The sequence below is a fragment of the Cnephaeus nilssonii genome (genome assembly GCF_951640355.1).
Source record: "Cnephaeus nilssonii genome assembly, chromosome: 6".
Taxonomy (NCBI): Eukaryota; Metazoa; Chordata; class Mammalia; order Chiroptera; family Vespertilionidae; genus Cnephaeus; species Cnephaeus nilssonii.
In genome coordinates, this window is record NC_137077.1 from 36,809,049 (window position 1) to 36,836,062 (window position 27,014).

Here is a 27,014-nt window from a genome sequence, read left to right on the forward strand (position 1 = left end):
TTATCGTATTCACTTTTCAGTTTCAGCCTTTTGTGGGATCCTGGGGTGGTGATTCCCTAGTCCTGCCTCATATCAGATGCCAGCACCTCCCTCCCCAGGGCTCCTGTACGAGAAATAACTGATTGTGTTCCTAGCAGTTCAGGGTGTCTTGCCTTTATTCAAATTGCAAAGTGTAGGAGAGTTTTAATGGACTCTGAATTAGGCATGTACAGATAGTGGCAAATTGTCCCCAAACTTAGCAGCTGAAAACAACCATCATTCATTAGCTCAACAGTGTCTGAGAGTCAGAATTCCAGGAGTGGCTTCGTTGGGTGATGTGATTGCGGGCACTTCATGAGGTTTTCAAGCTGTCAGCCAGGCCTGCAGTCTCTGAAGACTTGACAAGGGTGGAAGCATCTACTTCTTAATTTGCTCATGTGTCCATTGGCGGGAGGTGAACAACCCAAAGGATAGCAAGGACCATGCAGCCCATCTTGGAGGCTGGCTACCACGAGTAAAGCACACTCCACCTGTAGTCACACAGCGCTCCAGATAAAATGTGCTATTTTGTTTCCTAATCACTTAGCCTTCTTAGTTGCAACAGCAGCCAGCCTCGCTAACTTAAGTAGGAAAGGCATTCGATGGAAAAAACCTTAGTTTCTCACAGAACCAAAAGGAAAGCTCACAAAGGAGGCTCCCTCAGAAAATGTGGGGAGCCAAGAGGTATTTGAATATAATTAAACACAAACTGTAATGTTTTACACTAGTTTAGAAGCTGTACTATTATAAGAGGGATGTGAAACAATCACAACCTATGGAATACAAGCAAAATGCACATTTATTTTACCTCCCACTGGCTCTAAATTCTATTTACTGCAGAAAGTTTTTCCCTGATTTTAGATGAAAACACCCAGCAGGCCCAATAACTTTCTGATCACGCTTAGGTAATAAGCCCCATAATCACATTGTACTGCACAACATGATCTTGATTTAGAAATTAAAATGTCCAGCCCAAAATCTTAATCAGTGTATTTCAGTGTTCAGAGCTGAGCCTCCTGCACCTGCCCCCCACCAGGGCCTGCGTACTAGTTTTCCATTGCTGCCATAACAAAGTACCACAAACATCAGGCTTAAATCACAAATGTGTTATCTTACAGTTCTGAAGATCAGAAGTCCCAGACAGGTCTCACTGGGCTAAAACCAGGGCGTTGGCAGGGCCGCATTCCTTTCTGGAAGCTCCAGGAAATAATCCATTTCCTAGCCCTTTCCAGCTTCCAGGGGCGCTGTTGGCTCAGGGACCCCCTTTCCTCCACCTTCATAGCCAGCAATGCCAGCTCCCGTCCTTCTAACGCCTCGTCACCGGGACCTTCTCTTCCGCCTCCCGCTTCCACGTTTAAGAAACCTTGTGATTACATTGGGCACACCTGAAAACCCACAACACCCTCCCTTATTCTAAGATCAGCTGATTATTAAACTGAATTCTATCTGCGACCTCATTCCCCTTTGCCTTGTAAGGTTACATTCACAAATTCTGGGGATTAGGATTTCCACATCTTGGGGGTGGGGATGCGGATGGGGATGCAGGTGGAGGTGGTGTGTCATTACCACAGCCTGTAATACAGCAGCCAAGCAAAGGACACCACTGGTGAGAATCAATATAAGGCGACAGGATCGTGTGTGGGGGGGGGTGGGGGGGTGGGGGGGGGAATAGCATCACCTGGCGGTTGCAGCTGGTTTGGGTCATAGCATAGTCTTCAAACCTGGGTTGAAAGAGGCTGAACACCATCAGTTGTAGGCACGTTGAGAGAGGGAACAACCTGCTTGTTTGTTGCTGCCTTCAGGGAGTCTCTGGCTCCACGGCCCAACCACAGCCCCATTAAGGGCTGGTCAGCTGGGGAGAGCCTGCACACCAACTGTTAGGAGTGCTCAGACCTCATGGAATTCACTGGAAACATGATCCCAGGTAGTAGAGGTTTCCAAATACAACTCCTCTTGCAACTGGTGAAATGAAAACTGCTCTTGCTCCCACCAAAGTAGACAATGCCTTCATGAGGAAATGCACACTTCTTGCTGGTGTCTACCAATGTTGGACATTTTGTTTTATGTAAAAATGCTACCAATCCCGATACCACCCAGCTGAGCATTGTCTGGCATCAGCAGCAGCAGGGAGCTAAAAAAATTATGACATTGAATTTGCAGTGTTAGTTATTGGGAATGACCCAAACTGGGTTATGTGGTTTGAAAAACTGTGTGTGATAAATGCATACTATAAATTCCCTATTCTGAAAATAGAAGTTTTCAAGTTTTATTAGTAATAAATCAATTTCTCCTTAACTCCACCAAATAAATGTTGAAGAAATGTTTAAATATCACTAGATCAAGGGAAAACCAAATTATTGACCTTCTTTACATGTCTGACTGCAATTGGGCAAGTCATTCCATTTCAAGTGGTATTTTCAGTCCCACTGACTTCTCCAACTTAGCTATTACCAGGGAGTCTTCCTTTGACAGGGTGTGGATCATGCAGGCTACCAATGATAAAACCACCCCCCAGCAAAGCACTACGCTAGGTGCTGGGTTTCAGCAGTAAGTAGGATACTGATTTGGCTCTCAAGAAGCTCATATTACACAATTATGTGATTATAAGTGGGATACGTGATTGACATAGGGGTCCTAAGAGCAGAAAAGCTTCTCTAAGGAAATATTTCTGTTCTGAAGTGAAGAGGAATTTACCAGATAAAGAGCAGAGGGAAGGAAAAGAAAATCGTTATCTGTGAACCTCCAGGAGGGAGAAGAAACCAGTGAATCGGAGGTGGCGAAAAAAAAGGCAGCTGGAAGGTGCTAAGGGAAGGAGCACAGGGCAGATAGTTGAAATAGGGCCCAACCCCTCAGGGTGTCTTGGCCAGGTTAAGGATTTTATCTATACTCTAAAAGCCAATGAGAGATCTTACTCTCTCGGGTTAGTGATACAATCAAAACCTGCATTTTGAAAATCATTCTGCCTCATTAGCGAATAGGCAAAGGCAGTGAGGAGGGGCAGGAGCAGGTGCGAGATCTCAGATTGGAGGACACTAGAATATTCCAGCAAGGAATGGGGGTGGCCTACAGTAAGATAATACGGAAAGAAATAGACTCAGAATATTTTTTGAAGAGATAATCAGTATGAGGAGTGAAGAAGTGGGAGTCATCAACATTGACAACCAACTATCTAACAAGAACTGGGACACTGGGAGAGGGTGGAGTTGGAGATAAAGAGTAAAAACGATGATTTTTTATGTGGACATGTGGCGTTTGGGATACATGTGACCCTCAAGAGATGGCAATTGGTTCTAAAAGTCTGAATGCCAGAGGAGAGGTCAAAACAGTCGGAGAGAGCCTAGGATCAGTCTCAGAAGAGCTTCCTACAAAATAATTAACTGATTAATAAATAAATAGGTTCTTAAAAACTTAAGTAGAGGCTAATGAACCCATAGGGGAGAGGAAAGAAACAGCCAGTGTTAGGAAAAGGGGTTCTTTATCATGGAAACTAGAGGTCTGAAAAAAGAGGACTCCACTGCCCAGGATGCAGCTACACATAAAACCTAGGCGCTGCGTTTAGAAATGGGAGGATCAGCAGGACCACCATGATCCACAGACCACATCTTACCTTCAGTGGCGTCTATCTACTTCACCATCCAGCTGCTGCTGCTGCTGCCAATTTGTTTTCTCCTAAAAGCCAGGTGCCTCCACAGGAACCTACCTGACTCTGAGATCCTATCTGTGGCCTCCAAGATGCCTCCAAATTCCAAGTTCATTGGCAGAACCTCACATACACATTCATTTGTTCATATTAATTATGCTTTTCCACCAGATGCAGGGTATGTAGACAAAATGTGTATAAAATACTATGTAAAGCATAGTCTCCGCCCTCAAACTATAATCAATGGTATGAGCAGCTCAAGGTGAAACAACAAACAAATGCTGTGAAAGAGGCGGAGCCTGGCCGGTGTGGCTCAGGTGGTTGGAGCGTTGTCCCTTGCACTGGAAGGTCTCAGGTTCCCGGTCAGGGCACATAACTAGGTTGCACAGGGGTGCGCACAGGAGACAACCAATCGATGTATCTCTCTCACATCCATGTTCCTCTCCCTCCTTCTCTTTCTTCCTCTCTAAAATCAATTAAAAAGGAGAAGGAGAAGGAGAAAGAGGAGGAGGAGGAGGAGGAGGAGGAGGAGGAGGAGGAGGAGGAGGAGGAGGAGGAGGAGGAGAAGGAGGAGGAGGAGGAGGAGGAGGAGGAGAAGCAGCAGCAGCTTATTCCAAGGCCAGAGGTTAACCACTTTGAAGGAGTTCCAGTCCACTGGCATGCATAAGGAGAGGGCCCAGTGGAGTCAGACTGTCTGGAGGCCAGCGGGTGAAGGTCAAGCTGCACAAGCTCCCAGGAGAGTGGCTGTAAAGGAAGAGAAATGAGGGCACTACCCTCTCTCGCCGGGTAGTGGGAATGGTGGACCACTCTAAACTGACAAGAGCTTGGTGTGGGACACTGGGCCACAGCTGAAAGCTGCCCACGAGGCCTTGCTGTGAAGTTCTCATCCTCCTTGGCTTTTCCCTTCAAGCCCAAGGAGGTCCTTTGGGGAAAAGTCTCCATAAGGTCACTCCTCCATGGGTTGCTCTTAGGCCCCTGCAAATTCTAAATCCTTTTGGAAGCCCCCCGTTTCTAGGTCTTTTGAGGCACCCATATCCTTGTGTAATTTTCAAGTTGGGTGATATATCCAAAGTGAATGTCCTCTCAGGTGCCCTCCAGGGAGCAGGTGCATTCACTCACCTCCCCCACCCCGCCCCCAATGGCAGAGCCTTGCACTCCCTTTTCTCCACAACACAGCCCAACCACTTGCTTTCTGTTGCAAAGGGCCCTCTCTCTCCTGGTCACAGTTGCCCTCATGTTGGTGCTCTTCCTAAAGCCTCGTCCAACCCTTTGTTCATTGACTATGTGGCCTTATTCACTAGTGGACTGCCCAGCTTCCAACCCACCCATCAGCACTTGCACATTCATCTCAATGAAGAGCATCAAACAGGGGCTGGATTACCCTGTAAGGCGCGAGTGCACACACACACACACACACACACACACACCACACACACACACACACACACATACTCCGGTGGTCTCTGACCACGCGGCCAATTTTCCCCCGATTTCTTCCATGAATTTATTACAGTTTTCAGTCTCAACTGATGAAGAGAAAATGGGTCTGTAATTCACTATATTACTTAAATGACAGAATTTAAAATAACTCTTTTCTAGCTTAAGAATTTTCCCTGCTTAATAATTTACTAGTTCTGTGTGGTCTTAACAGAAACGGTAAGTGGGAAGGAGCCCAACGAGCTATAATGCCACCCTTTCATGGCCATGCTAGGTAAGAATTTTAGAATCGAAAGGCCAGCATGTACCATTTCACTCGGTTGTGATGGCTCCCAATTTGATGGCAGCCCATTAGAAAATGGCTCCAGTTCGAGCACCTCCCTTCCCTCCAGGTCCTGCTGTGGAAGGAACCTTTGCTTTGCCAGAGCTTCTGTCACACTCTGGCAGACATCCTGGTTTAGGAGATGGGCTCGCAAGTCCCAACAACGCCCCCACCCTTTACCTGCTCCTGATGGGCCCTGATTACCTCCCAGACCGAGAGCCGCCTTGCACCAGGTCCCCAGAAATCAGGGAAACACTATGGGGTTTGAATCACCCGCCACATTTCAGCAAACATTACACACAGAAAAGTTCAGGATCCTGGGGATCAGCCCGCATTTTACTTTACAGTACATTCATATAAGTTCCTGCATGTCCGAGATAGCCAGATCACATTCAGGTTAGCACTGCTGGTAACAAAATTATACAACTACCCTGGCTTCAAAAACAGGATGGGATGATACACATTAACAATTACTTCCCTTTAATACTGCAGGAGACAACACATTACAAAAATGCAATCACATGCCTTTGACAATCCAGTGTGAAGGCATATTATTTACGTTAAAATTAAATGATTTGGGGCAGTGGCCGGCAAACTCATTAGTCAACAGAGCCAAATATCAACAGTACGATTGAAATTTCTTTTGAGAGCCAAATTTTTTAAACTTAAACTTCTTCTAACGCCACTTCTTCAAAATAGACTCGCCCAGGCCATGGTATTTTGTGGAAGAGCCACACTCAAGGGGCCAAAGAGCTGCATGTGGCTCGCGAGCCGCAGTTTGCCGACCACGGATTTGGGGCATGAGAAGAATAAGAAGGGTTTCTCCTCCCCTCCCCACCCTCCAACGCCATCCTTCTCTTCTAGCCATCAGCTGGCATATTCACTGTCAAACCTGGGGAAGAGAGGGACAGAGGATAAAAGGGGATCATTTAGCTCCAAAACGCATGGCTTCTTGGGCTACTTCTATAAAAACTACTTAAATAACCTGAAATTCTAAAAAGAGTTAATAAGAGACGGTACAATGAGAAGCACCTGGAGAAATTCCTCCAGTTGCTGATGGCAAATATCAGCTGCAGACTTTCCACAAAAATGGAAAACTGTGTCACATACAGTAATATATTAAGTTCTGAAAACACACTTTCACTTTACTGAATGAAAACACTATGACCCACGTTCTGGTCTTGAATCAGCTCAGAAAAACAGCTGTCATTTTCATCTGCAATATTTTCAATGGGCTTTCTTACATCATTACCATCTAAGAGTGCAGCTGACCAACAGCCCTGACCCTTGAAAAATACAAGAAGCCAAACTGAGCTATAATAAAGACTAGAATGAATTAGGCAGGAGAAAATACAGATGTCTGAGAAAGCAACAAGTTAGATTTGGGTCTTTTTTTTCCCTAGATAAAAAAACATGGTTACAAAATGCTTTGGACCCGGGTCGACCACAGCTGGAATGATGAGTTATTAAAAATGCAAGCCCCATCCCAAAAGATAGCATGCTCCTTTTCTCTAGAAGTCCAATGTGCTTTAGGATGACTATCAATTCGTTGCATCAATAAGTCCACGATTCAGAATATACTTGGACTTATTTATTCCACTGACTGAAGAGTCCCTGCCACTGGCCGCCAAGAAATTTTTCAGTCCTGAACTTATCAGGTTATAAATAAAACTGATACTCATATCTGCTGCCTCTAAAAGAAATACCACCCTTTCAGGGCTGAAACTCATGATGGAAGAGGGAAAGAGACACTGCTTAGAACAGTCACAAAATATCTTATGAAAACCCAGAGCCAGTGCATACGTTACAGCCCCTGAAGAAAGCCCCGGCCACCGGGTAAGCCAGGGGAGCGGTGACGTTTTTGAAACCAGAGTGAGTTGGAGCTAACTGCCTAACAGTAAATTCACATAGTAAAATGCAGAATAAGTCAACATATCGCCAAAGTTTACATTATATCTAGAAATATGTTTTAGGCTTTAAAAAAAATCGCAATGCACTCCAAAAAAAATGTTTTCAGATAATTCATGTACAACAGAAGGCACTGTTATCTGCATAAATCCGCTGATTCTGCATGGCAAAAACCTGAGACGTGCAATTGATCCAATCCTCTAAAACCACCTTGGTCATTCATCCTTTGGAGCATATGATTTGTCCTTTTCAGTCCAATGATTTTGTTTTCCTTTAATTTCATACATTACAGTAGCTGCTTAAAATACATATTTCAGGGTGAGAAAGGTCAAAGGGGAAAGTGGATAAAAGTACTGCCCAATGCCAGGCAGTAACTGGCACAGCAGGAGGGTGCCAAACAGCAGCTCCCAACCCTTCCTCCCCTTGATTCCACATTCCCCTGGTGAAGTGAAATTTCCCGATGACACTTGGTCTTGGTCGGTGGATGTTCCGTCTTTCAGTTGTTGCTGGGCACAGTCCCAAAGTTAAATGAGGAGAGGACGCCTTTATTTTCAAAGGTGAAGCCTCCCTGTTGTTCAATCTTCTTCTTTGCCTCTAGCATTTGCCAAGAGAAAGGGAAAAGAAGAGGAGCATTTAAAGTGCAAAGCTGGAATTCACCTCAAAGGAGCCAGATTCTTTATACTTAGCACTGTGAAGAATGTCACTCATGGCATTACGTGTCCTACTGAGCATTGGCTTTATCAGACTCAGGGCAGTAAGTAATTATGTTTACCATCATGGAAAAACTGTTTGCTAACAATGAGCAAAATGAAAACAAGTCTCAAAGTTGAGTTTCGCCAGCTCCATAATCTCTACTGCTGAAAGGACCCCCAGACCTCTCCTACCAGGAAGAGGATCTGTGCAGCACTGAAAATCTAAGTCAATGAAGAAAACCTGGGTTCCTGCCCGGCTAGTGTGGCTCAATGGTTGAGTTTCAACCCATGAACCAGGAGGTCTCCGATTTGATTCCCGGGTCAGGGCACATGCCCGGATTGCTGGCTCAGTCCCCAGTAGGGGGAGTGCAGGAGGCAGCCGATCAATGGATGTTTCTATCTCTCTATCCCTCTCCCTTCCTCTCTCTCAAAATCAATAAAAACATATTTAAAAAGAAAAATAAAACCTGGGTTTCTAAACTCTAGATGCCTATTCCATGATGTTTCCCAGAAAAATATTTTTGTAATTACAAAATCTTTTCCATTGATTTCCTAGGAGTGACCATAATAATGTCTGCATAAAATAATGTCTCCAGCTCAAAAACTGAAAATCAACAAGAATCACCAACATGTAAAGCCCAACAAACAGAAATGAATAGTTTCATTTCTAAGAATACAAGCTCCTTGCAAGAACTCAAAAAGCGCCTCTGGTCATCTGTGCTTAAGACGTTTAGGAGGGTGATCCAGCTGATTCACTCTCCTCAGCAAGACTCATTCCAACCCTTACATCTTACCTTTAGTTCCAAAACAGGATGAGGATACGAATGACACTACCATTAAAAGACACGTATTAATGCACAGTGTTTTATAAAGTTAAGATACCATGAGTTTAAAAAAACCACACAATAATAATTCCTTATTGTCCTGAAAGGCTGGCCTCCAACAATTTAAAAAGCCGATTGTAGGTGCACTCTGACCCATGCACTCTCATCTGAGAACCACGCTGGCCTACCTGCCACCGTCCTCCGGTGCTCTGCCAGGGTGTACACCTCCTGCAGCGTTCTCCTCTGGTCCTCACTGAGCGGGGCCATCAGCAGTTGGTACCAGGCAGCGTCCCGATTCTGCACAGCTGTTGCATTTGGAGGGAAGGTGGCAGGTGGAGGAGGAAAAGATAAGGGAGCACAGTGACTATTATTTCAGACAATAATGACAGATCTAATTATAATGAACTGATCGCAGACAGGGAGAGACAGGAAGTATACAGACAAACACAAGGTAATGAAACTTATTCCAACAATGGATTATTTCTGAGGACCCATTCAGTAGCCAACTATGTGAGGGCTATCAAACAACATCAAAAATCTCTGCTTTGCCTAGTTCTCTGCCTCCTTCACCATCTCCTCTTCTTCCTAGGGTTTTACCAACTATGAATGCTCCTTAAAATCCAGATCTTGGGAAACACCTGTACCCTCTGGTTACCATTTTCCTCCAGAATTCTCAAACTACCTGCAGCTTCAGCGTCAAGTTTATACCAAGAACTCAAATTTGTACCTTTAGGCAAAATCATTCCCTAAGCCTCCTGGAGCTTTCCATTTGGATAACTTGCCTCAAATTCAGCACAACTGAAAACAAATTTAACATTTTACCTCCCAACCCCTCTTCACCTCCCTATTTCCATCATAATTCCATGATTCTCCTAGTCAACCACTATAAATCCCCAACATCTTTAACCATGTCCTCTCCATACCCAATCCTCTGCTGCTTTCTTAGTCTTTCACCTACATGCTTCTTTCCATCACATACTGATCCAAAGATGACTTGAGGGGCATTTTAAAATACATATCCCAAGATCCCACCCAAGACCTAAAAGGATCTGCTTATAACGATGCCCACCCATGTGTGGAAGCGACTCCCTCAGAGCATCCCCGCCCTATTCCCATCTCCACATTTATGCCCTTATTTTCCTTGTGCTTCGGAATGTCCTTCCCTGTACTCTCGCCCTCTAGTTCCTGCTAAATTTCAGCAAAACATAGAGGTGTTTTTATTTTCATTAATAGTATTTGTAGCAACACTAAATAATGCCAATATATTATATGCTAGCATTACCTTGTTGGTAATAATATTTTATACATAAGGGTGCCCACTTTAATACTGCTTTATAATAGCAAAAACACTAGAAATATTCATATGTTCATCAATGGAAATAAATTATGATACAATCATAGGAATACTATCTAGATATATAAAAGCCTAAGCGACCAGCCGACCGTTCAACTGGCTGACCGGTAGCTATGATGCGCACTGACCACCAGGGGGCAGACGCTCAATGCAGGAGCTGCCAAGCTGCAGTGACTTGGCAGCTGCGGTTCTCGGGTGATGCACCCGGAACCAGAGAGGAGGGAGCCAGATTCGGGGCTGTGTCACCCAAGAACCGCCCTCTTGCAATCCGGGACCCCTCAGGGGATGTTGGAGAGCTGGTTTCGGCCTGATCCCCACAGGCCAGGCTGAGGGACCCCACCGGTGCACAAATCTGTGCACCAAGCCTTTAGTGTAACTATAAAACAAAAAGATCTGTATTAATAAAATTTTTTCATTATGATTTTATAATTTTCTAAACATTTTCATTGGTTTATTATTTACATTGTATAAATTTCCCATTTACATATCCCATTTTTATACTGGGTTTTTGGTCTCATTCATTTGTAGAAGGTTTCTGTTAAGTGTGGATCTTAAGCGTGATATATGTATATGCTAAATATTTTCTCCCAATCTTTTATAAGTCCTTAACTGTATTTACTAGCATAGTGTCCCTTGCTGTACAAAATTGATAAATTGCTAACATAGTAAAAAAAAACAAACAAACAAAACTTCTAACAAAGGGGAATGAAGAAAGAATTTAGAAAAAATATCTGAAGATTTAGGGAATAAAGACATACCCAGCAGAGCTTGGGTAAAAAATTGATATTCATCCACACTATTGTCAAGGTCAAGTGGAGTGCTGAATCCCTCAAGGGCAGTTTCCTCTAAGACCTCTTCATCCCAGTCGTCATCATCTTCCTCCTCTTCTTCACCTCGCCCATTCTTAGACTGCATGGCTTGCGCAGTTATATTTGCTTCCTCTTCATCACTTGAAATCTCCTCTGTGAATCCATTCATTATAGAAAAGGAATCAAAACATATAAGAACAAAATATAAAAGTCCATAGAAGAAAATAAATTATAAAATGACATTCTGGAAATAGAAAAACTACCACATAATTTTACATAAAATTATAAAAATAAACCTTATCTTTATTGTAGCTTGCTAAACTGAAAATGACTTTATCCTCCTCAATGAAAACAATTTCCAGCTATGCCCAAATCTGTGGACCAGCTGAACATTACTAGCGTTTGGTTATGGCTGCCTCATGTTCATTAATATAAAATACTACTTAGTTACAGATACACAAATGAACTTTTTTGTAAAAAAAGATATAAAATGAATGTGCAGTCAGTACATGTGTTTTATTTTTTTAAATCTGAAACTTTAACTTTTATTATGTCACCAATGGCAACGCTGCTGATGGTCCCTGAACACAACAGAGTAACACCTGTATCATTAAGAATTCAGATTTCACACCGCTAGTGATTCTACAGATATGTGTAATTACCTGACTAAAGTATATGATGTGTTTTAAATAACAATGCGCTCCCACTGAGAATCTCAACAATTAACTAAGTTGATTATGAATTGCTCAGAAATGTTTGAGTGAAGAGGTCATTTCTGCTAATAGCAACAGAAAAATATAGAAATGTAAAGGAAAAATAAAATAGGTAGTTAGCTACATGTGGGTTGAATAGTTAGAAGATGAATTGTTTATCAACATGGACTCTATTTCTGTTTTCAGTGCTGATCTGTTCCAATCAGTTAGATCAGTATTGTAAATAAGAAATAGACAGTAAATGCCAGGATTAAACTGCACGGTAGTTTTAGAAATAAGGCAAAAAACCACAGTTTTGACCCCATTTATATATATATATATATATGGCAAAAGTGTAATTACAAAAACAGCAAGAAATACTTTTGCCAGTTAATCATTCTATACTTTAGTAAGAAATTCAACAAGAAAGTCTGGAGTATTGCAGAAAAATTTCCCTCAAGTCATATCAATTATAAGCCAATAAAAAGTGGGCAATACAAGAAATTAGAAAGAGAGTATCATAACACAGTAAAAAAAATTCTATAATTGTTGTCATATATTTAGCTGAAAAAAAAAACTTCTAGTAAAGGAACATTACTGCAAAAGAAGTTCCATAGAATTTAGCATCAAAAATAAAATTGTATAGTTTCCATAAAATTTTTTGTTTTTAACCAGAAGAGGAAAAACTCCATTTGGAGTTGGATAACATTACTTCCTGGGCCCTTGCAAGAAGTCTTGCAAAAACATTAACTAAAATAAAGACCTAATATTCTTTTTCTTTTTTGTTGTTGTTAATCCTCACCAGAGGATATTTTTTCCATTTATTTTTAGAGAGTGGAAGAGAAAGAAAGATAGGGTGAAAGAGAAATATCATACATCGATTGGTTGCCTCCCACACACACTCTGACCAGGGCCAGGAATTGAACCTGAAACCAAGTATGTGCCCTTAAATCGAACCCAAAACCCTTCCATCCGAGGGCCAGTGCTCTAACCATTGAACATCAAACAGTGCAAGATCTAATTTTCTTGACTTAACAATCCTATTCTGACTCAAGTGGTAAATCACCTTCATTTATGTACTTTATTCTAAATATTGGAAGTCCGATGCACGGAATTCGTGCAAGGGGCTCGGCCCTGGCAGCCACGGCGGCTTGCCTTGGCCCTCGCAGCTGCAGCTTTGTCCACAAGGTCATCCGGAAGGTCATTCGGCTGTCCGGTCTAATTAGTATATTATGCTTTTATTATTATAGATATAATATGTAAATCACAAATCTCTCCCAATTATAATTTTTGATGATGAGTTACCTAAGAGTCATTTTTCAAAAACCAGGCACTCTGCATGAATCTGCTGTACTGACACTTCTAAGTCTAATAGTTCATTTAACTCATAACTGCTGCCTTCACTGAGACTATTGGGATGGATAAATACATACATACATACATACATACATACATACATACATACTGGGTTGTAAACTTATTGTCAAGATCATTTAAGCCTGTTATAAATGTATTTCCCAGGGTGTAACAACATTCACAAAGCTCAATAATAAATCATGTGTCAAAAGTGAACAAATATAAATTTATATCACATGATATAATTAAGTCAACCAAACCCAAACTATCTGTTAAATGTGCAATAGGCCAAAGAATATAAATCTGTTTAATAACTTAAAGAGACTAAGATTCAAAGAAAATGCATGCTCAAACAAAATTCAATTCTAGCATTCCCTGCAATTAGAAGACTTTACCATTTTCTTCCATATCAGTTTTCTTTGCTTTTAAGCGATCTCCTTGGTTTCCCAGCTGTCTGGTAGCACAGACCTGCTTCAGGCCCAGGAAAAGGAAGAGAACTGAGGGCACAATCTGTGCCACCACAGCATCTACTGCAGGAGGTCGATTCTGCAATTCCAAGAGGATACTCAGTCCTATTATACACATCTTCCGGTCATGGTGCCTACAAATTATCAAGGGAAAATAAATGTGCATGTGAGGAATGAGGACAAATTCTGAAGAAATTAAAAAAGGAATGTCCAAGGTGTACTCTAAGGTGCATTCACTGAAATTATATAGAGATATCCCCCAATTTATATTCTATGAAATCCTATGTAAGTTAAGTTTTGTAAACCAATTATCATCAAAGATCTATGGGAGTCAGCAATTCATATAGTGAATCTTACTGTACTATCCACTTATGATTATTATAAACTAGAGGCCCGGTGCACGAAATTTGTGCACGGGGGGGGGGGGGGGTGACCCAGCTCAGCCTGCACCCTCTCCAATGTGGGACCCATCTAGGGATGTCCGACTGCCCGTTTAGGCCCAGTCCCACCGGGATTGGGCCTAAACGGGCAGTCAGACATCCCTCTCACAATCCAGGACTACTGGCTCCCAACCGTTCACCTGCCTGACTGCCTGATTGCCCCTAACCACTTCTGCCTCCAAGTTGATCACCCCCTAACCACTCCCCTGCCAGCCTGATCGATGCCTAACTGCTCCCCTGCTGACCCGATTGCCCCTAACTTTTCTTCCCTGCTGACCTGGTCACCCCTAACTGCCCTCCCCTGCAGGCCTGGTTGCCCCCAACTGCCCTCCCCTGCTGGCCCGGTCACCCCTAACTTCCCTCCCCTGCCGACCTGGTCGCTTCCAACTGCCCTCCTCTGCTGGCCCGGTCACCCCTAACTGCCCTCCCCTGCTGGCCTGGTCTCCCCTAACTGCCCTCCCCTGCCGGCCATCTTGTGGCAGCCATCTTGTGTCCACATGGGGGCGGCCATCTTGTGTGTTGGGGTGATGGTCAATTTGCATATTACCTCTTTATTATATAGGATATAATCAGAGCCTTGGTATAACAAGTTTTATTAAAGCAGGAAAACCTATATTTGACAGAATAAAATTTCTATCCCATGAGAAAAATTGAAGAGTTCCTTAAACTTTGTCTTTCTTATATTGGTCTTTTTGGCAGATATACTCTACACTAATCCCAGGCGCCAAAACTTATTTCAAAAACTCAATATCTAATACGCTGAACTTAACATCTGTAAGTAAATCAATTAAATGTCTTCTGCTATAACAGAAGACATTTATATATATATATATATATATATATATATATATATATATATATATATATATAAAACCCTAATATGAAAATTGACCAAACGGCCAAACAACCAGTCGCTATGACGTGCGCTAAGCACCAGGGGGTGCACATGAAACACAGGAGGCAGAGTGTGGAACATGGCAGGCATAGGCTGTGGCAGGATGGTAGAGCAGGTGAGCGGGGATGCCAGACCAAGGTGGGGCGCCGGTCGCTGTCATTGGGGCGAGCCTCTGGTGGTTACTGAAAATTCTTTCCTCCTGCAAACCATGGTCCCGCTGGGCACTCACACCTGCTGCTGGCACCGGCCCCACTCGTACCCGCTGCCAGTGCTGGAGCCACCGCTCACACCTGCTGCTGGCGCCTGGCGCTGGCCCTGATTTCTCAGCACTGTCAGCGGGTGCAAGAGGCAGCTGCCAGCCCCAATCGCCCCTCAGGGCTTCTCCACCTCCCCCTGCTCCGGAGGGGCGATTGGGGGGGCAGTCACCTCTCACACCCACTGCCGGCTCCGGAGCTGCTGCTCGCACCCACTGCCAGCGCCGGCCCCGCTCATACCTGCAGCCGGCGCTGCAGCTTACCCCTGCTGCCAGCACCTGGCGCCGACCCCAATCACTCGGCACCATCAGTGGGTGCAAGCGGGGGCTGCCAGCCCCAATCGCTCCTGAGGGCTTCTCCACCTCCCTCTGCTCCTGAGGGGCGATCAGGGCAGCAGCCACTGCTCACACCCGCTGATGGCACCGGCCCCACTCACACTCGCTGCTGGCGCCAGCCCCAATCGCTCCACGCCATCAGTGGGTGCAAGCGGGGCCAGCACCGTCAGTGCGTGGAAGTGGCGGCAACGGGAGCGGGGCTGCCAGCAGACAGAGGATCGGGGGCCGTGGCCGGAGGGGCCGCGGAGGATGGGCTGAGACCCGCCCCTCTGCCCACCACAGCCTCACGGCCCACAGTTCCTTTCAAGGTGGATGAATTCGTGCACTGGGCCCCTAGTATGGTATAACATTTAAAACTCTGGCATGAACAAAAAATTCATTTGCAGTTATTCAATTTGTTTAAAATGAGGATAATATACAACAAACCCAATGATGAATATATTTCAAGCTTCTGTTATTCTTCATTATTTGCATTGCTTGATTCATTCAGTTATTACTGCCAAAGTAGTATGCTCTAACAGGAGCATACTTCCCTGAGGGCTTTCTCACCCATGTAGCCCTAACTAGTAGTGCATACCAGGTGTCAAGGGGATCACAGCAGGAAAGATGATTATCAAGTGGGGCTCTAAAGAATCTAAGGAAGCACAATCCAAGCATGCCCAGCCCATGCAATAGCTTAGCCAGACTTTCTATCTTTGGAAAACTGCTTATAGATGCTAATAAAGAGACAAGAGTACCACCTGCATCATTGTGAATGACCAAATCCCTACACTCTAAACCTTTGTCAGAGACGACTTGAAGCACAATTTCTTTTTAAAGTATGTTCATCCCTTCTAGGATTTAATAAGAAATCTAAAGCAGGGCCACATTCGTTTCCTACAAAAATGAATAACTGGAATAAACACAGCAGTTTATAAAGATGCTCTACCATCGTAATTTGGGCCTCCCTTATTTCCCCACCACTTCACAGTCTCCCAACTATTTCTCCTGCTGGAAGTCTTTGCCCAACACCACATTTTTCCAAATGATATCTTACAAAGCTTAAAAAGAACATTCGTTATTTCTAATGCTTTAAACAAATTAGCTCCAATTCTAGCATAACACAGTCAGTACTATGTGTTGGGTCACTGGAGGTGGGCATATAACTACTTTGGAATCTGACTTTTCCTGTCAGAAAACTAGGTGAGTGCTCCACATCCTATCTAATAAAAGAGTAATATGCAAATTGACCATACCTCCGCTACACCCACAAGCAATGCCCACCAGCCAATCAGGAGCGAGTATGCAAATTAACCCAACCAAGATGGCTTCAGCCACTGAACGAGCAGGAGGCTTGGGTTTCCCCAGCAATGGAGGAAGCCAAGCTTTCTGCACACCCTGGCCAGCCCTGGACTCCACTCAAGGCTACAAAGTTTCAATTATAGAAGATATATAAATCCCAACAAAAATGACGGCAGCCAAGGAGCTGGAGAGAGCAGGAGGCTTGAGTTGCCCCTGGCGATGGAGGAAGCCAAGCTTCCACAGCCCTGGCCTGCCTTGGCCTCCGCTCAAGGCTACAAAGTTTCAATTATAGAAGATAAATAAATCCCAGATACCAGGGCCTCTGCTTGGGTCGCCGGGGGGGCGTGGCCGGCCTGCAAACCACCACAGGCCCCTCGCTCAGGCTGCCCCATGCCCCAAGGGAACCCCCACCCTGATCTGGAACACCCTTCAGGGCAAACCAGCTGGCCCACACCTGTGCACCAGGCCTCTACCCTATCTAATAAAAGAGTAATATGCAAATTGACCATCACTCTAACACACAAGATGGTTGCCCCCATGTGGACACAAGATGGCCATGACAAGATGGCCAGCAGGGGAGGGCAGTTAGGGGTGACCAGGCCGGCAGAGGAGGGAAGTTGGAGATGACCGGGCCTGCAGGGAAGGGCAGTTGGGGGTACCCAGGCCTGCAGGGGAGAGCAGTTGCGGGGGGACCAGGCCTGCAGGGAAGGGCAGTTAGGGGTGATCAGGCCTGCAGGGGAGGGCAGTTAGGGGCAAACAGGCTGGCAGGGGAGCAGTTAGGCATCAATCAGGCTGGCAGGGGAGTGGTTAGGGAGTGATCAGGCTGGCAGGCAGAAGCGGTTAGGGGCAATCAGGAAGGCAAACAGGTGAGCAGTTGGGAGCCAGCAGTCCTGGATTGTGAGAGGGATGTTTGACTGCCCGTTTAGGCCCAATCCTACTGGAATCGGGCCTAAACGGGCAGTCGGACATCCCTCGAGGAGTCCCAGATTGGAGAGGGTGCAGGCTGGGCTGAGGAACACGAATTTCATGCACCAGGCCTCTAGTAAGTACAGACTCTCCTACCAGGGCAGCACCTGGCCAACAACTAGCAATCCTGACCTCACCTTGGAGAACAGGCTCCCTGGAGATCTGCAAGGTGTTCAATATCCCAAGATACTGCAAGGTGTTCAATATCCCAGACTGGTAACTTCCTTAACACTTGACTCCATTGATAATGTTTTTACTCACAGACATTTAATAGTCATGGAATCAGGATGAACACTTAATTTTTGTTACGTGGAGATATAACAATATACACAAGTCAAAAACAAGTAGGGAAGAGCTATACCTAATTTTCAAAGCCAGCATTCTTTCCACTGGATTATACTGGAGAAACACATTCCTAACTCTCTAAAAATTAAATATGTCAACAATACACTAAAAATTCTTAAGATATGAAAATTATCTTTCTATATAATATTATGTGTACATTTTAAAAATTCAACTTTCCAGAAACAGAAATGCAGTATAAAATTAAGAAAACACTTACCCAAGAAAACAATCTGTATCATTCATCCACTGATTTATAAACTGTACAGTTATAGGTCCAGGGTTGTGAGGCAACTGAATTCTCTCTAGGGTATGTAGCAGCAAATCAGGGTTGTAGTACAAGGCAGCAATTGCAACCTGAAGACACATAGTCCGGAGCTCACTGGTTTTGACCCCTCGGGTTAATCTCTCCAAAACAAGCTGAACAAAGAGTGGAATGCACTAGAGGAAAAACACAAAAAGAGAATCAACATACACAAAGAAACCAAGTAACTTTTATAGAAGGCTGAATATTGGTTTTAAAAAAAGTATAATCAATAAATAAGATACCCTTGATGGCAATAAAACCTTTACTTATTTAAATCATTTTGAGAGATACTTAATTTATATTCTCAAAAAATGAACAAACAAAAGAAAAAACAGAGTGATGAAAGGGCCAAAGAGAGACGCTAGAGCAGTGCTGGAAGTCTCCTTCCCTTTTCAGGGCAGAGTCCAGTTAGCTGGAGACTGTCCTACAGAGTCCACACCCAAGTCGTGGCAGTAATCCAAATATGGACTCAGCCTTCCATGTTTAAGGTAAAATGACTATGGTAATAAACCAAATTGGGGAGATAAGTGAATAGGGCTGAGAATAAGCATTATGTGATTAGAATTTATCTTGAGTAAGAAAATTCCTATTCATATAAGTAAAAGAAAAAGACTAAAGGAAAACAGGGTGGACGTGGTACAATAAAGCAAAATCATCTGACCCCAATTCAAAAATGCATATTGATGAACTAATTTTATTAGAAATATTTGCCAATCATTATTTTCAATAACAATGGATGGACTGAAATCATTTGTGTAATATAAAATTCTGAGGTTTTGAAATAAGCTCATTTTAAAAGCAAATTTTAAAAATCAAAGTTTCAGAGGAGGATGGATGAACAGGCAGAACAGAGGAATTTTAGGGCAGCGAAACTACTGTATATGCTACTATAAGGGTGGATATATGTCATTATATATTTGTCCAAACTCTAGAACGTATATCAAGAGTGAACCTTCAAAGACCTTGTATGTGTATATGCATAACCCATGGACACAGATAAGAGAGTGCTAAAGGCCTGGGTTGGGGGTATGAGGGGGGTGGGAGTGGGACTGGAGGGGGTCAATGGGGGGAAAAAGGAACATATGTAATACTTTCAACAATAAATTATTTTTAAAAAAAGAAAAAAGAGTGAACCCTAATGTAAACTATGGACTTTGAGTGATTATGATGTGTCAATGCAGGTTCATCAATTGTAACATGCTTGCCCTAGCCACTTTGGCTCAGTGGATAGAGCATCAGCCTATGGACTGAAGAGTCCAGGATTCAATTACAGTCAAGGGCACATGCCCAGGTTGGGGGCTTGATACCCAGTCGGGGGCATGCAGGAGGCAGCCGATCAATGATTCTCTCTCATCATTGATGTTTCTATCTCTCTCCCTCTCCCTTCTTCTCTGAAATATATATAAAGCCAACGCTTAAAAAAAAAATTATGCTAAGAGAGAGAAGTCATTCACAAAGGACCACACGCGATTTCATTTATGTGAAAAGTCTAGAATAGGCAAATCTATACACATTCAATAGGTAATTTGTATTGTATGTGAATTTTATCTCAATAAAGGTGTTATAAAAAGTTACAGGCCTGAAAGAAGAGATGACTCCATAGTTTTACCTAAACACTTAACACTTTTTTCTCAGTAATTGATTATCACACCACAATAGCATCAAAAATTAATCTTATTCAAAATTTATAATACTTTTTAAAGTCAGTAAACAAAAAACTTTTCTTTTTTACACAGTATCTTCATTTCTGTTTTAAAAAAATAATCTGGGAATACTACAATAACACACACAAAAACAGGAAAGTTTCAAATCTCTGAGAATCCAATTGTGTAACATTTACACATTATCTCCTTTATGATTTGCTTGATAGCCCCTTAAATTATTACATATTTTTCTGTGTATCTCCTTCTAAGCAAAATACAAGATAAAGTTTTCGAAATTTTTAAATTTTCATCATAATGTAAACAAGTCAATCGGAAATGTAAATTTTAAATGTACACATCAAGAGGCTTTCCACACATATATTACCTGATCGATTCCCCTTCCTTTGCACTGAAGAATGATGACTTCAAGCAGTTTGGCTGCATGACATTCTGCATCTTCTCCTGCATCTCCATATAGTACCTGCCGCAATTACAATTAGCTCAGCTTCATCGAGTCCACATGAAGCAAATAGCTCATAAAAATTCAGCCATTAAACTCATAGCTTTGCTTGTTTTTTAAGTTTACCTTGTCAACCCAAAAAGGAAAGGTTAAAATCCATCTGCCTTCTTTATCTACTCTAATTCCGCATAAGGAGTAAAAATTCACTTACTTAACTTCGGATTAATAAAGTGGGATGTATGAGTTAATTATCTAGATAAATGAAGCTTCTCTTTAAAGGCACTAAAACAATACAATAATTTTTAAAAATACCTTCCTAATTTTAAACAATAAAACAAACACTGAAATTTTAACCTCTCTCTGTCTTACTGTTCCCCTCTGTCAAAGGAGGATGATAATATATATACCTCATGGGGCTGTATGATACAGAAAGAAAAAAAATCACTCCTTTTTCCCAAAATTGCATTTACTTGGTTGTTGTTTTTTTTGTTGGTTGGTTTTGTTTTCTTGCTCCCACTCCCTCAAAAGGAGAAAAAACAAAATAGATTTCAGTGACTTAAAAATTAAATTAAGTCCAGCTCTGGAACCATACTTCCTGGGAACAAATCTGGCTGCAGTACACTGTGACTTAGGACAGTTTCAGGCACATTGCAAGAAATTGTGGTTCGGTCTCCTCTTTGACAAAAAAGTGATACCTTCCTCATAATGTTGTCAAGATTAAATAAATTTATAATTATAAAGTGCTTAGGAAATACCTCGTATACAGTAAGAGTTCAATAAGTGTTCATTATTATTAAATCCAAGAATATGAAACATTTTCACTACTTGGCAAGTATAAGTACATCATTGTGAATATCACTTTTATTCTACCTGCTATATTACTAATGGAATATGTGGAACTGTTATGTTTTCTACTTGTTGCTTTCTCTTCCTCTTTTCCTCACTAGCAGCTGTTTCTGTAACTTAAGAAAAATTGAAGAATGACAAGTGATTATGATTTAACAACTGGACTATTAGACTAAAGGCATCTTTAAAAATCATGATTCTATTCCTTCAGTTTATATGCAATGAAACTTAGTGACTTCCCCATATCTCCCAGACTCTTTTTAGCTGAATGAGACCTAAATCAGATACTGATTATTGGTTCAGCACTCTTAGCAGATCCTGAAACACATCCTGTCCAGTGAGGAAAATAGATTGTACACAGTATTTTACTCCCAACTCCAAGGCCAAACTTTTAGGTCTGGCTATTTGAGCTTTATAAACTCTGCCAACTATATGCAATACAATTTTATATTTATGCATATACATATATTCTACTATGGAAGGAAAACATTATTTAGCCATTAATGATTCCAGTTATAACTAATAGAAGGCCAAATCTAACCTGTGACAAAGATAACACAGTAGACAATCATGTTAGTGCACAAATATAACAGTTACTATTATGTAGCTTATAAATTATCCTGGACTGACCTAAATGATGCTGTTTTTCCAACAAATTCAATCTTTTATCTTACGTCCTACATCTATCTAGTGACTTCCAATATATACATTCAATTAAAAGAAAAATCAATGAGAACAAACTGGGTGGTTATTTTCCTAGCACGTTTATTTAATCAGGTAGCAAGTTTGCAATTTTGAAAGAAAAATCAAAACACAAAGAAAATCATTTACCTCTGAACATTATAAAGTACACAGCTAGAAAAGTGGCAAACATTCTTCAGCACAACACACAACATGAAATTTTGAAATTACAATTCCAACCTCCATTTAAAAAAACAAAATGACAAATATATGTCGATGAAGGCAATACAGAAGAACTAAACGTATAAGAAACAAATTGAAAGAGTCAACACTACACCACTTACCTTTCTACACATGGTGAAAAGTATTTCTAAATGCTTTGGATTTGACAGTAAGGTATTTGTATCTATTGTCACATAATTATGCAGGAGTGGCATCATGTCTGGAAAAAATTCAAAATCCCAGTAAGACTTGACTAATAGAAGTAGAAATAAATTATTCCCCCTGAAACCACATTTCTGTTGCACACACACGTTACTATCCTCCCTTGCAACTACAAAAGGCTAGAGACAAAAGGGATAAATCTACCCTATTTATAGATGCGGAAAATGTGGATCAGAAAGATTAAATTGCTCATCATTTGATATAGTGATTGTTCTAAATATTATTCTTCTCCACAGCACTCATCACCATCTGACATACTACATACTTCCTTCCTTGACTGCATTTCCCATGCCTTCCCTTCTCCCGATACTAGAATGAAAACATCAAAAAAGCAAGGGTGCCCTGCTCGGTGTGGCTGAGTTTGTTGGATGTCCTCCCAGGCACTGAAAGGTTGCCGGTGTGATTCCTGGTGCGGGCACAAGCCCGGGTTGCAGGCTCAATCCCCAGTACAGGGCATGCAGGAGGCAGCCAATCCGTGTTTCCCTCTCACATGGATGTTTCTCTCTCTCCCTCTCTCAAATATATATTTTTAAAAAGCAAAGGCTATTTTGTTCACTGCTGTATTACTGAGCTTAGAACAGTGCTTGGAATATAGTCAGTATTCAGAAAATATTAATTGAATTAATGTACAGAAAATATCCTCTGATCGCAAACTAATTTAAGATACATAGGAAACACAGGCTCCCTCCCATTGCCTATAATCCTGAAGCTGAAAATCACTGCTACAACAGCCCCAACCTTGACAGGGAAATAAGAATAATTATTTTCTGATTGGTACTGATATCACCTACATCTTTATTTCAAGTATTAAAGGAAATAATATCTAGACACAGAAAAGAAAAAGTGTTACATGGTCAAAACCATACCTGTAAAATATTCAAAACAATCCTGCTGAAAAACCTCATATAATATAGCTAGAAGCTGCCACATTTGAGGGGAAATACCACGGCAGGTTAAACTATATGCCAGGGAAAGGATTTCTTCATAGAATTCTAGAAAGAAGAAAATATCTAGTTAGAATGCATAGTTTCACAGTGCTTGTGTTCCATAACCCATATTTCATTTAATAACAAAGCCATTCACACAGCTTTTATTACAGTATATTATTATAATTGTCCTGTTTTATTATTGTTGTTGTTAATCTCTTACTGTGCCTAATTTATAAACTAAACTTTATCATAGGTGTGCGTGTATAGAAAAAAAATAGTTATATATATATATATAGAGTTTGGTATTATCCACGGTTTCAGGTGTCCATGAGGGTCTTAGAACATATCCCCCGAGGATAAGGGGGGTCTATAGTAATATCCTTATTCACCTAATTTTTATACAAAATGATACTTTGCTATAAAAGTTGACCTTGGGGGCAATAATATGTTAAATTAGACTCTACTCATGTCACATAAGTCATTGTGTTTATTAGTGTAACACTTTAAGAATTCCTTTTGTTTTATAATAGCCAGGGCTTGAAAATTAGTCACCTAATTTCCTGCAATTACTAGTGACTACTCTTTTCTGGCTATTAGATTATGTTACCTGATTTGCATTTGCTCTAGTAAGAAAGTAAAGAAAGGCACTTATATCCAGAGATCCTATTAATAAAAAACACCTCTAATTACTATTTCACCTGCATGAGAATCACTTGGAATAATCAATAAAAATGCAGATTCCTGGGCACTGCCTCAAACTAAGAATCAGAACCTCTGGGATACAATCCAGGAATCTTCATGTTAACTAGCTCCTTAGTGGTTCTTATGCATACCAAAGTTTAACAACTACTGCTCTAGCCTAGCCAGTTTGGCTCAGTGGATAGAGCATCAGCCTGTGGACTGAAGGGTTCGATTCCTGTCAACGACATGTACCTTGGTTGCAGGCTCCCAGCTCTGGTCATGGGCATACAGGAGGCAACCAATCGATATGTCTCTCTCACAATGGTGTTTCTCTCTGTCTTCCTCTCCTTCCCACTTTCTCTAAAAACAATCAATGGAAAAAAATATCCTCAGGTGAGGATTTAAAAAAGAAAAAGAAAAAAGAACTACTGCTTTACAGCAATGACTTCAAAAATAAGGAGGATATGCCCCAGGCCAGTGGTCGGCAAACCGCGGCTCGCGAGCCACATGCGGCTCTTTGGCCCCTTGAGTGTGGCTCTTCCACAAAATACCACGTGCGGGCACACACGTATAGTGCAACTGAAACTCCATGGCCCATGCGCAGAAGTCGGTTTTCGGCCTGGGCGAGTCTATTTTGAAGAAGTGGCATTAGAACACTCAAGGGGCCAATGAGCCGCATGTGGCTCGCAAGCCGCGGTTTGCCGACCACTGCCCTAGGCAGTGTGCAAGATAATCCACTAGATGGAAGAAGAATGTATTAGAACACTTTTAATCTTATCCTTTCGCATTTCTATTTTTATGTATGTAAATATATTCATATATATTAGAAGTGCATGCTCAATTCTCACTAATTTTTACTAAGTAATAAAAAGTTTGGGGACAACATGCTTTTCTTGTATCTTCCTATCTGTGTACTGTACAGATTGCACCTCCCTGATGCCCAGATGCCTTGGGGGCTAGCATCTTCAAATTGCTTGGATACCATGGAAAAGTAGCCTCCTCTACAAATTCCCTTTGGTTTGTAATAGCCAGCGTTAGTTACTGATTCTATTCAGAAACACCATAATAGAGAGCAGAACAATGAACTCACACTTCTGATAAGGCATGCCCATCACTTCACATTTTTCAATCCCAGACTAAAGTAACCTCACCTCATCCCAGTTCTTGATTTCTAGAGATGTAAAACTTAAAATTCTCTGCGCTTTAAAAATTTTAAGATCAAAAGTTCTTAACTGGATGCATTAAAGTTTCTTCCTAAATGAAAATACAGATATTAGAAAGTATACACAAAAACTGAAGAGAATGCCATCTTTTCTTTCTCAAAATTGTCCATCTTCTTGAATCTAAAGGACTAACAATGCACTGAAAGTTCATCAATGTTTTTTTCATTTTCAATTTACATTCTTACTCAACCTTCAAACTTACCAATTATATGTTTCTGTAAAACAAGATCAATGATCCGTAGACAGATATTCTCTAATTGCTGAGTAACCTAAAGACAAGTTTAAATAGTTTAAAATTCATCTTAACCCTTAAGTTCATCTATAAATTTAATATTATCCCAATAAAAATAACAAGACTTTTTTTTAGAGAAATTGATAAGTTCATGCTAAACTTTGTGTGAAAAATTAAACATGCAAGAATACCAAAAAATTCTGAAAAGTAAACCAATGATAGAAATGAGAATTACAGCCATAATAAAATTATGAATTAAATAAGTTCCTTACCTCATATTTTATACCAAAATAAAGTCCTAACAGATCAGATTTCAATGTTAATACTTCAGACATGAAAAATACTAGAAGATATCAAAAGAATTGTGTGTAATCCTAAAGAAGGAAAATGACTCAAAACCCAGAAATTAGAAATAAACATATGGAGTCATTTGGTATCAAAAATTAAAAATATCTGCATAGAGCAAGAGGAAGTCAAAGATAAAAGAAAAATTGAAGGAAATATTTTCAAAGATAAAATTCCCCTCACATGAAATCATAGTAACAAAAAGAAAGGCAAAGATTACAACAAAAGAGATATAAATGGACCCTGACCTTATAAAAAGTTTACTCTAATACATAAGAGTAAAAATTCTAAGCACAGGATTAACACTTTTCACCTATCAGACTAGCGATGATCAAAAAGTAGGGACTTTATACTGGCGATGATCAAAAAGTAGTCAGAACGTCAAACCTCAGGGAAGGTAGGGGACAGTGGGGGTAAGAGGGAGAGATCAACCAAAGGACTTATATGCATACATATAAGCCTAATCAATGGACACAGACAACAGGGGGGTGGGGGCATGAATGGGAGGTGGGGGGTAATGGGAGAATAAGGACACATATGTAATACCTTAATCAATAAAGAAATTATAAAAAAAAGTAGGGAGCGTGAAGAAAACCTTAGCAATATCCTTCAAACTTACTCATATATGTATTTTTTGATCCAGTAATTTGAATTAAAGAAATTTGCCCTCTGCATATATTATTACATGTACAAAATGACATGTAAAAGGTCTTTCATTGCAGCAACATTTGTGATTAATAACAACCAAATGTCCACTTAACAAGAGATAGTTAAATTATATCCATTAACAAGGACTGGCTAAGTAAATTTGGTATATCATACAAAGAGATATCATGCAACTATTAAAAATATGTAATTTTATTGACTAATATGGAAGATTCATCAAGAAATTTCAGTAAAAAATGGCAGATGAAAACATGCTATCATTTTCATTAAAGAAAAATACACATACTAGCTTTCTGCCTGGATATAGTCTAGAAAAATCTCTGGAAAGATACAAAAAACCTGGTAAAGGAGCTACCTCCTTGAGAGGAGGATGAGATGTCTGGGGAGATGAGATCTCATCCTCCTGTTCACACCTTTTGAATTTTCAACATGTTTGTACTAAATATTTTTTAAATAAGAAAAAATTAAAATCCATTATGGGTTACATTTTTTCATCTAAGTACCCTATTTCAACTTTCGAAATTA

At 41.2% G+C, this 27,014-nt stretch overlaps 1 protein-coding gene across 1 annotated transcript in view; it reads right to left on the reverse strand.

Annotated features, from left to right (window-relative positions):
- Positions 1-5,285: 5,285 nt before the first annotated feature.
- IPO8 (importin 8) overlaps positions 5,286-27,014 on the reverse strand; it is a 57,607-nt gene continuing 35,878 nt past the window's right edge. The window contains exons 17-25 of the mRNA XM_079775106.1: positions 25,449-25,515; positions 23,280-23,405; positions 22,314-22,411; positions 20,368-20,463; positions 18,253-18,473; positions 13,448-13,653; positions 10,954-11,157; positions 9,030-9,146; positions 5,286-7,919 (exon numbers count right to left, since the gene is read on the reverse strand). Of these exons, the coding sequence (XP_079631232.1) occupies positions 7,822-7,919; positions 9,030-9,146; positions 10,954-11,157; positions 13,448-13,653; positions 18,253-18,473; positions 20,368-20,463; positions 22,314-22,411; positions 23,280-23,405; positions 25,449-25,515 (1,233 nt within the window). The 3' untranslated portion in view covers positions 5,286-7,821. The remainder of the gene's footprint in view (positions 7,920-9,029; positions 9,147-10,953; positions 11,158-13,447; positions 13,654-18,252; positions 18,474-20,367; positions 20,464-22,313; positions 22,412-23,279; positions 23,406-25,448; positions 25,516-27,014) is intronic.